This window comes from Oryzias melastigma, linkage group LG4 (genome assembly GCF_002922805.2).
Source record: "Oryzias melastigma strain HK-1 linkage group LG4, ASM292280v2, whole genome shotgun sequence".
NCBI lineage: Eukaryota > Metazoa > Chordata > Actinopteri > Beloniformes > Adrianichthyidae > Oryzias > Oryzias melastigma.
The window spans coordinates 12324752-12338519 of record NC_050515.1 but is presented as its reverse complement, the minus strand read 5'-3'; the positions used below and the strand labels follow the sequence as shown (position 1 = coordinate 12338519).

Sequence of the window (13768 nt, the reverse complement as noted above, 5' to 3'; positions counted from 1 at the left end):
TAAAAAAAAAAATACAATTTATATACTCCAAAAAGTAAATCATATCAAGAGTTTTCAACAATAATTTCCCTTCATTTTGAAAGCAGCTTACATTTAAATAGCTACAAAGAATTAATATACATAATATGGCCAACCCATAATCAGCCTAATATAAATTAGAAGTACTAGCTAGTGTTTTTGTCAATAGGTAAATATATAAAAATGTCACGAAACAAATAGAAAAAAATGTTTGACATTATAAAAAATCTGATAAATCAACTTAAAAGTCTAAAGGCATATGTATTTATTATATTGCAAGTGCTGCAATTTAAAAGAAAGTTAAATAAAAAATGTAAACAAATAAATTGATGGCTGAACGTTAAATTAGTTAACAATTATGACTGAAATATGACTGAGAAATGAGTACATTGTTGGTTTTGATTGAATAATTATCTTGATGTTGATAATAATCACATCTAACTAAATGTTTTTTTTTTCATTCTTTAGTCCACATTTCAGACATTTATTGCAATAGTATATTACATTATTTAGACATTTTTAGCTATTGTTGGCTTGTATACAAGCTTTTTAAATTTTAGGCTATAAATGTAGAAGTTTCCCAGAAATTAGTGCTGGACAAGCTTTGTTGTTTTTTGTGGATGTATAAAAATGTTGCCCCTGACGATGAATCTGAGCTGCTGCTTTTGCCCTTTTCACCTTTTCACTTGCATCATATCTGTGAGAGAACTTTTTCCCCCTCAAACGAAGTGTTTTGAAGTGGATTGGTACTAAAGTTAAGAAGTGAGGTGTTGATCCGCCACCGGCCCTTTGAGCTGCTGGCTTACGACTTTTGGCAGTTGAGCTTAAAGACACAAACCTGTGATGTTTGGCCTTGCCGGTGCTGATTCAGAGTGGTGGTGAGAAATATTCTGACATGGTAGAAGTCCTCTCAGCAGCCCGACCCTGTTTGAATAGGAGCCTCAGATGAGTCGGATAGCAAAACAGATCTGTTTAGTTTTGGTGGAGCGGTTTGTCTCCAATAAAAGCAGGACAAGCCGGCGAGCCACATCAATGACGGCGAGAAAATCTTCAATAAAAATTCAAACAACCGTAAAATTTGACATCGTGATGCAAACTTTCTTTCTCCAGTTTCTCCCTTTGCAGTCTTAACATTTCTCATGTTGATCTTCAGCACTGTTGAGACATGTTGCAGACTTTTTTTTTACTTAGAAGGAGTTGTTTGTTTTTTTTCATCATCTTTTGGATTGTTAATCATGCTTAACGAAAGTCTGCATAATTTCTTAATTAAAGGTGAAGTTGAACAAAAAATACCTATTTAGTTTTTCATTAGAAACGTTGATATAACCTAGCCAAACGTTTAAAGCTTTACCGTTGATGGGGTTGTCCTGTCCTGGGATGGTCTGTCTCGTTTGTTTCGTGTGAAAGTTCAACTCGGCTGTGATGCTGAGCAAACAAGCAAACCCTGGTCTCCTCTAACATGAGGTTCACTTTCTAATATGCTCTAATGCAGTTCTTTTTTAGTGTGAAAGCTCCTCTAACTATCCAGTGTTTCCAAAAGAGTAGAAGTGAGCAAAAAAAAGGTACAAAAGAGTGCTGTGCTTTGCTAAAAAGCACAAACCTGAGTATATAAAATTGCTTTGAAATCTATTTTTTTCATAAATTTGCTACAACAGCAACTTGAGTCCACCGTGACAAACACTACTTCTCAATAATTTAAGTTCTCGCTGATAAAATCTAAACACAGTCTCTCTAAGATGCTTATCGATTGGGTCATTATAGCTATTCCAATAGGGTTTGGATTTTGCCTGTGAAAAACGGAAGCTTTAAATAGTGTCTCGCTTAGGAACATTATGGATCAATAAGCAGCTCTGTCACATAAACCTGTTTTTAATCCCCCACACAGTGGGAAAAGAACATTTTTAAAAGCATTTAAGCACTTCCACTGGTAATCCTAAACCATGTGTTCAGGTTTAACATTTTTGATCTGTGGGATTAAAATTTTTCCCAGTTTGTTGCCTTTAGTTTGGGGCACATTTTTGCTAAATCTTTAACTTTTCTATCTTTTAAAATCTAACTTCCAGTATGTCTTTGAGGGAAAGTATTTGCTCAGAAGGGTAATGTTTGTCTAAAAGATGACTGGTTGTGTGGCTGAAGCGCTTTATGTTTGAAGCAGTGATATAGAATTTACAAATAGTTTGTATACTTCAGTTAACTTCTTCTTTTACTGATCCCAGTCATTTCATATGAGTTTGTACTGGAGCTGTGTATCGCCAATAGTTTCCAGAATTGATTTGATTCACATTTTTTTTATTCAGTTTTGATTTTTGCACATAGTTTCACATATTTAGATGTTATATTTATAGAAAAATACTACGTGATCTTTACACTACATAGATAAATCTGCAAAGCTGCTGCAATGCTTTTGTTCTGTCCAGTTTGTCTGTGTTTTCGTTTATTGGTTAAAATCAAAAACTTTGCCAAACGCCTGCTTTCAATCATTGTGTTTTTCTTTTCAAAAGCTTTCTATCCTTTCCTGCAATGTTTGTTTCCAATTGCTGGAAAAGGGTAACGTCACTGGAATTTTTTTTTTTTTTTTTTTTCAGCGAAAAAGGAAATGGATAAAGGTTGGGCTCTAGTTTTATTGGATCAATTATTTGTTCACTGGACTTCAATTGATTAATTGATTCTTTAAACCCAGCTCTAGTTTGTATTGATGAGTTCTTTGAATTGATTCCATGTACAAGTTCATAATTTGATTTTAATTTACCATTCTACCAGTTATTGTAAAATATAGATTCGTATTTAAAATTTTAAGTTCAAATTTTTGGTTATGAAAACAGAGTTTACTTAACTAGTGATTTACATTGGAAAAATGAATGAACTTGTGTGTCAAATTTAACCCATTGAGCTATCCAGTTGCTTTAGAATATAACAGTTATTTTTCTTAATTAAAACAAAATAATACATCTTAATTTTAATATAAATGCTTCACTTGATTTTTGAATACATTTTTTACCTTGTAAGTTAAAATCATTTGGATTTTGATGATAATTTATAATTTAATACTACCAATTACTTATAACTGATGGAGATCAGCTATTAAAGATCTGAGCGCAATGGTCTTGATTGCAATTAAACTTCTTCTTGTCCTTTGGTTCTTTGTGTTTTGTAAAAGTTTTGCCATTCCTTTCTCCGTCCTGAATATTCTTCTTTTGTGACGTCAAAGACGCAGTTTTCATCTTACATTCCTTTCCCATCATGCTGTTCTTCAACTTTAGCCTCACGAAACGAATAAATGAAAACTCTATGCTATATAAACCTGGCTGAGGAAGATATGGTAGCCAGTAATTTATTGGCAGGTGGTCAAACATTATAGAGGAAATTCATTGGAGATGGTGATAAAAATCCTAACTTGACTGGCTCATGATCGGGAACAAAGCTTGGCTTTGATACCCAGTGAAGAAAAGGGAAAGTGATAAAAAGAGCACAGCATGATAGCAACAAAATACTTCCCTCCTAATGCTTCCATGAATTATAGGCTCAGGTCGTGTCTTATTGTTCACGTTTTCCTCTATGCTCATGTGTTGAAGAACAGGATAGAAAGGGAAAAGCCGATATCTCATTGTTGGTATTGTATTGCTGACAGGAGCTTGAAAACAGTTGGAAAGTCAAACAAATTAATAATTTATTGGTGGTATCTTAAAAAAAAAAGAAATCAAATTATTTTTGGTGAACTGTAGCATTTCTGCACTTTCTTGTCTTCGTCCTGCATTTGTTTGCAAATGTTTACACTTTCATCAATTTTATTTTACATGAACTTGTGCATTAACATTTGTTTAATCCTGTTTTAAACAATGTTAACAGCTGTTGTGTTTTTTTTTTCTTTCCACGAGCTAACGGAGCTTATTAATACAATAGCAGACTAATCAAATAAGAGACAACAATGTGGTTTTAGGCTGGGCTCGCGCTCTCTATAAATAACATTGAAGTCATGCTTACGTCTAGAGGCCCTAACAGGGTTCTCGATGGTCCAGCTCAACAGATTTCTCTTCATGTTTGCAAAAGAAGTGTTAAACAGGAGTAAAACCATCTCAAATTGATGAATCTGTATTTAACTGTCGCTGGTAATTACTGATTGTCCGTGGAGAAGGCTCCCATTTGCAACAGATTTTTACGAAACGATACTCTTCCTCTTGTATTTCAACAGTTACTTCTTTGTGTAACATCAGTTTTTTTACCATTGTCATTGCAAAGGTTACCCACAGCTTTATCTATATGTGAAAGTTGATAAAAGATGTAACTTGTGCCGAAGTTACTTTACTCACTAAAATAAATGTTACTTTTTGCTTATTGACTAAACATGCCAAAAAAACCATATGCTTGTATGGAAAATCTGACGGATTGTAGGTTGTTGGTTTGGCTTTGTTTTAGTGAACTTTATCATTTTGGCCAAACACACTGATGTTTGGAAAAAACAATGTCGATGTTGTTGTTTTTGTTCCTCACTCCAGGTTCCAGGTTGTTGTTCTGAGAGACCTGTGGGGAGGTGGACCGCCTTGGGCATCGTGTCCCTGGCTCTTAAGGTGGGACCGAAGTAATTTCTCTACCAATTATTTATTAGAAACTGCTTATTATTTGTTGTTTGAAATAACATTTCAGTTAAATGTTATTCGTAGAATTTTGTCTATTACTTTTAGGCCTTTTTGAAATTTCCAAGGGCACTAAAGATCGTGCTTTTACCATGTTCTTGTGGCATTTTTCTCATGATGGAGGACATGTATTAAAAAAATAGTATTTCTTCATTCAAATAGCTGTGAATCAGGAGCAGATGGAATAAATGCAGTTGGAAAACACGCTAGGTAGGCCACAAGCTCCCTGCTCCGCTTAAGTGGAGATCTCTCAGCAGTGGGGAGGGGAAGTGGGGCGGGGTTGCTCCGCACCAACACTCCAGCCCGAAATTCAGATGACTTTTGTACTGAACTCCTTACTCTCTACAGAAACTTTGTCCCAGAAAACAACAATTTTTTTTTTTTAATTTTGGATAAAAAAACAACATAATCATGATTAAAAAAAAAAGAAAAAGTACTGGTAACACTTTTAGAATAGTTTAAAAGATGATTGGAGATGTTCAAAAAATGTTATTCTCTTAGAAACCCTAATATTATGTAATATGAGTTGATTTAATGGTTGACCGCTGCTGTAGCCAAAGTACAAGTATGTTAAACATTGATCTGTACAGTATCTTCTATAGCTTCTAATTCATTTCATTGGACAGTCAGTGGGTGTGAGCTTCTCCCTTGTGTCCTTATCCATAACTTCTGTTGTTTTAGAGTTATGTGTTGTATAATTGTTGTGCACAGTTAATTTATACATCCTCATGGCCTGGTTTATATATTAACACTTAAAATTAGACTAGAAGATGATGCAATGAGAATTATTTAAGCCATTTTTATCGTATTGACGGTTGTTTAATGGAAAAGAATATTTCAATTCAGACATGAAATAGTTTTTTAATAGTTTTCCGCCCCATAGAGAGGCAAAAAGCGTAACTTTTCTGCATTCTGAGTTTTGTTTTTTCTGAACAGAGTTGAGCACAAATCTTTAACTTTGGCCTTCTGTCTCTGCAATTACAGTCTGCACCTCTATGATCTGAGCAGACTCTGCCTCCAAAACCACACCGGCTTTATTCCTTAAGCTGGGTTACTTTCGTTGCTGTGTTTTTTTAGTCACCACTTCAATATAGAAATATTTTAGCTCACACTTGCCAGTAAAGACCCGACGTTGGCTTTTCCAGCTTAGGAGAGAATGTTCTGGTTGAACTGCGCCTACTACCTAGCGCCGGCCAGGGGGGGGCTGCTGCCATAGTAAAATACAAGGAAGGGCTTGGTCCAAAGCAAAATATGTCGCACTTTGCAGGAGAAAATGTTCTCTCGGGTGCAAGTGGCTGATAAGATCTGTGTGTGGGAGCAGAAAATGATTGGCTGTTGAGGGACAGGAGAGGCTCAGCCCTGTAGGCCACATGCCCTGACTCACCATACTAGCTTTAAGTGTGGTCACTGTAGCCTTTTGTCCTCGTCGTTTCATGTATTTTTAGCTTTGGTTTCCAGAATTTCTTTGTATATGACAGTATATTGATGACATATGTTCATGTGTTGGAAGCATAATCATAGTTTATTTGTCTTGTATAGAGCGGAGGTTAGGCTGCATCAGAAGCTAATTCCTATTTGACAATAACTCCCTGCAAAGTAACAATAGTGCTTTGTTTGAACGTGCTAAACTTGGGCAAGTAGCGGCTAGTTTACTTCTGCTCTCAGATGAAATACAAATAAAGTTGCTTTAAACAAGAAAAGACAGATAACTGAGAGTTTAGTCACTGATTCTAACTGTGCGCATAAGCATTTTTGTGCCGAAGTTGCTTTTTAATGAGGAGCTATTTATATAAAAAGCAATGGGAGGAAAGGTTGTCTCATTAGTATTTGTGAAGGTTTGTTTGCTGTTTTTATAGACTTCTCTTTTTCAATAACCAGCAGAAAGAATTTTGCCTGGTTGAACTCATTCAATTTATCGGATTGGGCTCAACTTTTTAGTGAATATAGACTAAAAAGGTCAGGTAAGATTAAAATTGTCTGCGTCATTTCCTGTCATCATCATCATTTTTCATTGTTACAGTGATTAGGGAAGGGGATTGACAAACTATTTGGCAACATGGAGAAAGGAGATCTAAAGCTGATCAACAAGGGAGAGGAGGAAGAGATGGTGAGCCTTTGTTTTCATTTCATCTTTTGTTTTTAATTATTACTATAAATGTCAATGGAAGGACTCACTATCATTCTTCTTCTTTGACCTTATAGGAGCTGCAGGGCTACCGCTTATGTCGTTGGCGGCTGGCCCTTGTAGGCTTCGGGGTGCTCTGTACAGGAGGCTTCCTCCTTCTCCTGCTTTACTGGATGCCAGAATGGTGCGTCAAGTCCACTTGCACCCGTACCACAGCCCGAGATGCAGAGGTGGTGTTGCTGCGCTCCACGGTTCGTACCAAAAGTTATGCTTGATTGATGCTCTGACAATGATTTTTTTTATTTGTTTGCCCATCATTATGAAATGTCATAAAGTTACCCAGATGATAAAAATACAAGTATTTGTAGAATAAATAATAAAAGCAGTTTTGACTAGAAAAATGTTTAAATATTTACTAATTTATTTTATACTTTAAGCAAAGTTACAAATGGAAAAGAATTGCGTTTCATAAAATTTATGTAATTTTATATCTGTTATTAATGATAAACCTCTTTTTTTTTTACAATTGGCTGGAATATATAAACAAAATCATCAAATTATAATAAAAAAGTTACAAGACAGATGCTTTGGTTTGCAAGAAACGTTTCACAAATCCCATTATCTAGCGGTGGATTGGGTCCTACTTTGGGGACGTTTTATGAAATGTGGTCATCTGCAAGATTTGTTGTTGAATTTAAAGTTTTACGACACGGAAGGCCTTAACATGCACTATTGTGTGCTGCTGACCTCTTGGCCAGGTCACCTTTGAGAAACACATCCTGATTTCATTGGATTTTTCACCTGGTGAAATAAAGGTTAAATAAAAAAATGTTTGAGACGTCCACAGAACAAATGACTAACTTCTTTGTTTGCAAAATCAATCAATACCTTTTGCTCATGTGTTGATTTTTTTGCCTAATTTAAAAGCTTTTCAAAGAAAAAGTGTACTTTAATTTATATGGTTTAAATAGTATTTCTCTGGAATTCTTGTCAACTATTTTTTATTTGGTTTTGATCATTCTCGGTTTCCCTTTTTGTGCTTTTTAATTTTTTAAATGATCACATCTTTGCAAAAATGTGATATTTTTTGCCAAGTAGTTAATTTTTTCTTGCAGTTTTAAGCACATAGTTTTACTCTACTATAAAAAATACCATGCACTTTTTCCAAAAATGTTTTGTATAAATACTGATTCAGTTATTTAAGAAAAACTCAAATTGGATTACTTACTGTAAGTATGTAAAGTAGGATTAGTCAATGTTTCACTGTAACATATTACTGGCACTATTTAAGTCTAAACTTTTTCAGTTTTTTATGTCATTGTATAGTCAATATTTTGTCTCCATTTGTTTATGATTACCCTTTGTAAAACTTAATTGTTGGTATAAAAAATACACACTAACCCTATAGAATCTAGTCACTCATGCTCACTTACTCTCACAGAACACTTTAACCCATAAGAACCCACAATGACATCAGCATAAGAAAAAATATCTGAAATGCTTTCTGTGATCAACTTGGTTTGTGTTTTTTTTTCCTCATTTTATTTTTAAGGATAAAAAACTCTGGGTCTTTATGGGTTAAGGTTACACTCGTCTGTCACTTGGTTTACTCATCTTTTACATTTGTGTTTTTTTTCCTTTTCTTTTCCTTCATGTTTGCGTCCAATCTTCGTCAACCCCTTTGTTTGTCTGTTATTCTCAAAATAAACGAGGAAAAGGACAATTAGATAGTAAAGCAAATATATCTACATTTAAACAATGAATGTCAAAACCGCCGTGTTTACAAATCGTTAGAAGCAGAAATCAATCCTGAACACTTTTCTCCCTTTTACATGTTGTAATTCCTTTCTTTTTACAGTATCAACATTTTTTAGACTTAAGTCATTATTAATCAAAGGAAAACAAACTATTTCAAAAATGATCCCATACCTAACGATGTGTGTTAAATTATAATGGATTAAAAACGAGAAAAAATAGTTTTGTCTCCTTTATTCTATTATTAAAACAAATATTTTAAAATCTAACAAACAATGGAAGCCTGTTTCTCTTAAACTGAAACAGTAATATATTTTGAAATAGGTTTCCTGAGAATTATTTTTTTTTTTTTACTTTTTTCATTTTCTAGGATGAATTCCGGCGCTGGTTCCTGGCAAGGGTGCAGGTGATGCTTGCTCCAGGGAGCAACCCCTTCCACAGCCTGGAGACCCAGACCACCTCCCCCTCATCCCCCCACTCCTCCCCCTTCTCCAACCCTGCTGCTTCACCTGTGGCCAACGGACACACTCCTCACCCGTCCGACGGCAGTCCCGCTCAGGAGCTCAAGTCAAGATTTTCCGACTACCAGCCCACACAGGCAGGTGTAGCCCGAGCTGCAGCATCTTTCTGTCAGAATGTAAACGCAGATGATGGTGACTCACTGTCTGAGTTTAGTTTGTAGAGCTGATAAAAGAACTGCAATAAAATACTAAAAAAAAAAATTATTTTGAAATTGAGATAATGGAAAAGTTCATCTTTAAGAATAAATGTATTTCTTTTAACCTTATTTCATTTATATGTACTCGTATTGTGCTTGGAGACACTTTTGGACATATTTTTGCTGTTATATTAATTCTGACAATTTCTAATACTTTTTTTTCTTTTCTTCATTCTCCCTCAGATTCGTTATTTTACTTTACATAGCACAAAGTATTACTGGAGCCATGAGGTGCAGAACTTCCAGGTCCTAATGTAAGCAATCTTTAAATATTAAAGCAAAATTCTTTTTAAATTGAAATGTTACATTTTATTTATAGTTACCCTGTTTGCCACTTCCTTTGAACTGTTGTTTTTTGTAGTGGCCTGGAGGATCTGCAGCCGAAGTGCTCCACCATCCACAAAGAGCACACCACAGGCCTGACCCGGAACCAGCAGGAATACAGGTATTGAATAGTGCCAGTTATTTAGCCTTTTCAAAAAGAAAAATTTATAGAGAGACATCTCAAAACTACAAATTTAGCCAAATGGTCCCTAAACATGTTATTGTTAACCTTCTGTATAAGAAGAGACATGCTTAAAGTTAAAAGAAAATAAATAATTCTCAGACCTCAATATTTTTTTTCAACCAATTTTGTCTTGTTTGGGTAGTTAGCATATTGAAAGTATTAAAATAAGTGAACCATTTAGTTATATTGCATTAAACTGTGACTTTTTCCTTTGTTAGGAAATTGTTCTTTGGAGTGAATGACATCGCAGTGAAAGTGCCTTCTGTTTTCAAGCTGCTTATCAAAGAGGTACATCTCACTTTATTCTAACACATTTTCTTTGCCCCCAACTCTTTTTATTTTACAAAACCGCAATTTCCTGTCGATTATGTTGGTATTCAATGAGTCAGAGCCAGCCTGTTGGTAATTTGAACGCTTCCCTCTCATGGAGGCTGAATTTCTACAAAAATAGATACAAGTTTCAAAAGAATAAAAACATACCAGGAAATGCTTTCCTCCTTTGATTTCCTTGTTAAGTATAATTCTAGAGAACTTTTAGAAATATTCTTTGTTTTGATTAAGATTGAAAGTATAATTTTATACTGCTTATTTTTAACGGCTTTAAGTATTTTTGTAGTATTTTCAGTTCAGTCCATAAAGGAATCAATATTTACTATAATTACTCATTTTCAGAAATACCTTTTTGAAGGAAAATGATTTAAAACGCGTTTTAGCTTTTTACTCTTAAGATAGAACTCTTCCTCTTATGAAGGGAGTCAGAGCTAATTTATTCTAAGCCTATTCTTGTGAAACAGATCTGATGTTAATATTAATTTTATAATTATAATTTTTTAACATTATAAAATGTTTTTATTCAGAAATGTAGTTAAATCTTATATTATGTTATATATGTCCTCCCTCATGAGAAAAATGCTACAAGAACATGTTAAAACAACTATTTGTATTCATTGGAGTAAAGGCTGGCAGGATGCCCCGCCCCCTCCCTTCTCTCTGTATGGGCTTTAATGGAAGTGTTCACCTTTGTAAATGGCCAGAATACCTCAACATTTTTTCCTCTTGTCGCAGGTCCTCAACCCTTTTTACATCTTCCAGCTCTTCAGTGTGATCCTGTGGAGTGCTGATGAGTATTACTACTATGCTGTGGCCATTGTTTTCATGTCGGTCGTATCCATAGCTACCTCTCTGTACACCATTAAAAAGGTAATGCTAACTCTTCATTTGTCACCTTTAAAGAAGAATTGTATTTCTAGCTCAACAGCCTTTCGTCACTATTAGTTTTTATACTACATATTGCAAAAGACAGCACAATTATGGGTGGTTTCATAAGATTGCTGGTAAATTTGTATTTTACAGGAAAAAAATTATTTGCCTCAAATGAGCAGAGTGGGTAAATAAGTAATCAAACGCTACATTCTCATAGTCGACCTTAAATTCCATGATAAAGGATCAAAAAAGAAGCCGCCTGTCTGCTAAAGGCCTAATGTTTGATAAAAAGAAAAGAAAAAAAGTAAGATTCTGCAATGTCTCGATCAAAGTCCAGACATGAAGATGAGCTGCTGATTAAAGCTGCTAACCGTTTTTCTCAAAGTTTCCTTCATTAGTCTGCTTCTTATTTTATTTTGAAATAAAAATGTCTAATATTGAATTAGGGTTTGTTAAATAAATCTATTTGTTTATTTTAAAACTTTATAAAACCAAAATCCCCAAAATGATTAATTTGTTGACTTTTTGCTCTTTTTCCCTTTATAGATTTGTCAATTTATACAAAGTTTTAGACTATATATAGATTGTGAAGATTCATAGCTCTCTTAGTTTTACTGAGTTTGACAATTCCAACTTTATCAATTATAGCGTTTTACAACAGGAATAGGATGTTTTTCTTTTTTGATTCAGTTTGACGTTTTCTAAAAGAAAAAAAAACTCTTAATTACTGAAACTCAGCAGGAAAAACTTTGATCTTTCACTCAAATAAACAAAACTTTTCCAATTGTTCATGTTTTTGTAAGAATTAAAAAGCCATTTTCTTCCTCTTCCAGCAATACATCATGCTTCATGACATGGTGACAGCTCATAGTGTTGTCCGTGTGTCTGTATGCCGAGCCAATAAAGGTATGTCAAACTTCTGTTTCCCTTCACTGCTGTACCAAGAATAAATGAAATGGTGACATGTACAGGCATGTTTTAACTTTGGAAGAGAGTTCTCTCATTGACTAAAAACATGTTATTTTTATTGTTGTTACTGGACTGGAGCACATTCAGTACTCAGTACTTATTCTTCTGTAGAGAGAAAGTAACTACAAAATAAAAGCATAAAGCACAGACATGTCTGTTTTTTATTTTCAAGTTGTATGTTAATGCATGATGTTTTTTTTTCCGCCAAAATGTTTTATTTATCATAAAAAAGTTCACTTTGAAGTCCTCCTTTATCTTTTTACTGCTGCTTCTCCCACCAGACATTGAAGAGATCTTGTCTACTGACCTGGTGCCTGGTGATGTAATGGTCATTCCCAACAATGGGACCATCATGCCCTGTGATGCCGTGCTGGTCAGTGGCACCTGCATCGTCAATGAAAGCATGCTCACAGGTTAGAGGAATATCTGTTCACCAAGATGATAAAGTGATAAATTCACGGCATTGAAAGTTGTTTTTTTAATGTTCTGCCACCTCTACCTTCCAACAGGTGAAAGCGTTCCAGTAACAAAGACCAACCTCCCAAACTCGGCGGAAGGGGAGGGTGACAGTGCCTACAACACAGAGGAACACAAGAGACACACTCTCTTCTGTGGCACCAACGTTATCCAAACCCGCTTTTACACAGACGAGCTGGTCAAGGCTGTGGTGGTCCGCACAGGTCAGTGAGGAGGCTATATGTAAAAAAAAAAAAAAAAAAGTTACTCTAATGCTACGTTCACACTGGGCTTGCACATTTTAGCAGCTTCTTTCAAGGAAAAGTCTATGTAAATGCGTTCATATATCTGTGATTGGCTGTCTGGTGGTATATATGTCCCACTAAATGGAAACTTATTAACACAAAATTAAATAAAGCTAGATGAAGAATTTTGTCTCAAATGCAAAAATGTATTTTGAAAGTAAACATTTAGTTTTTGCAAAGTTTTCTCTTTAAAACTGAATATTTTGTTTGCAATTTAAGAAATTTTTTATCTCAAAACATATTTTTTTTTGCAATGTGGTGGCACAAAAATCTCTTGATACAGAAGTGCCAACAGTTTGAAAATTGATCGTGAAGAAGAAATTAATAATTATGGTTTGAATTATGACACAAAGTCTTTCATATATTGCAGTAGTGCGGTGAAAGAATAGGCCTGGAGTGAGATTTTCACCACTTCGGCATTCTGTTTCAAGCCTCTTCCAGCTGGTGACAAACCTTTGTGAACACCCTACGTGCGTTCAAAAACCCACGTTCAGCGCCTCCTTGAACATGCCACACATGCCGATGTGTACATAGCATAACATTCAAGTTAGATTCATCTTTTGTAGCATAAACTTTGGCTTCAAAAGTAAAGCTTTGTGCAAAAAATTTTAAAGAATAAACTGTTAGCCATGTTCATTTAGCCACTATTACAACTCTGCAAGTTTTGAGAAACACGGAATGGTATAACATCTAGAATGTTAACTTTTCTCTCTTTAACTCAGGGTTCAGCACAGCCAAAGGCCAGCTGGTGCGCTCCATCCTCTACCCCAAACCCACCGACTTTAAGCTGTATCGCGATGCCTACCTCTTCCTGTTGTGTCTTGTGGCTGTGGCTGGGATTGGCTTTATATACTCCATAGTTCTCAGTGTCATGCACGAGGTAACTCACTAGAAGACAACATAGGACTACTTCAAACTGGTGTCAATGTTTGCAGTAAAGAGAGATGATGAAAAGAAATAAGGCTTAATTAATGAAATGTTCTTTGAAGTAATGTTTTTGGAAAATGTAAATTTATAGTGATTCATGATGTATTAATAATGGTATGTGGAGTAGGAAAATGGAGAAAATGGTCTTGTGCA

At 34.9% G+C, this 13768-nt stretch overlaps 1 protein-coding gene across 3 annotated transcripts in view; it reads left to right on the top strand.

Annotated features, from left to right (window-relative positions):
* Positions 1 to 13768, top strand: part of atp13a3 (ATPase 13A3) — a 29040-nt gene that overhangs the window by 1717 nt on the left and 13555 nt on the right. For all 3 annotated transcript variants that reach the window (XM_036211523.1, XM_024278539.2, XM_024278540.2), the window contains exons 2-13: positions 4512 to 4583; positions 6670 to 6756; positions 6852 to 7025; positions 8900 to 9127; positions 9431 to 9501; positions 9609 to 9692; positions 9974 to 10043; positions 10821 to 10955; positions 11792 to 11864; positions 12209 to 12340; positions 12437 to 12607; positions 13411 to 13568. In XM_036211523.1, the coding sequence (XP_036067416.1) occupies positions 6706 to 6756; positions 6852 to 7025; positions 8900 to 9127; positions 9431 to 9501; positions 9609 to 9692; positions 9974 to 10043; positions 10821 to 10955; positions 11792 to 11864; positions 12209 to 12340; positions 12437 to 12607; positions 13411 to 13568 (1347 nt within the window). In that variant the 5' untranslated portion in view covers positions 4512 to 4583; positions 6670 to 6705. The remainder of the gene's footprint in view (positions 1 to 4511; positions 4584 to 6669; positions 6757 to 6851; positions 7026 to 8899; positions 9128 to 9430; positions 9502 to 9608; positions 9693 to 9973; positions 10044 to 10820; positions 10956 to 11791; positions 11865 to 12208; positions 12341 to 12436; positions 12608 to 13410; positions 13569 to 13768) is intronic.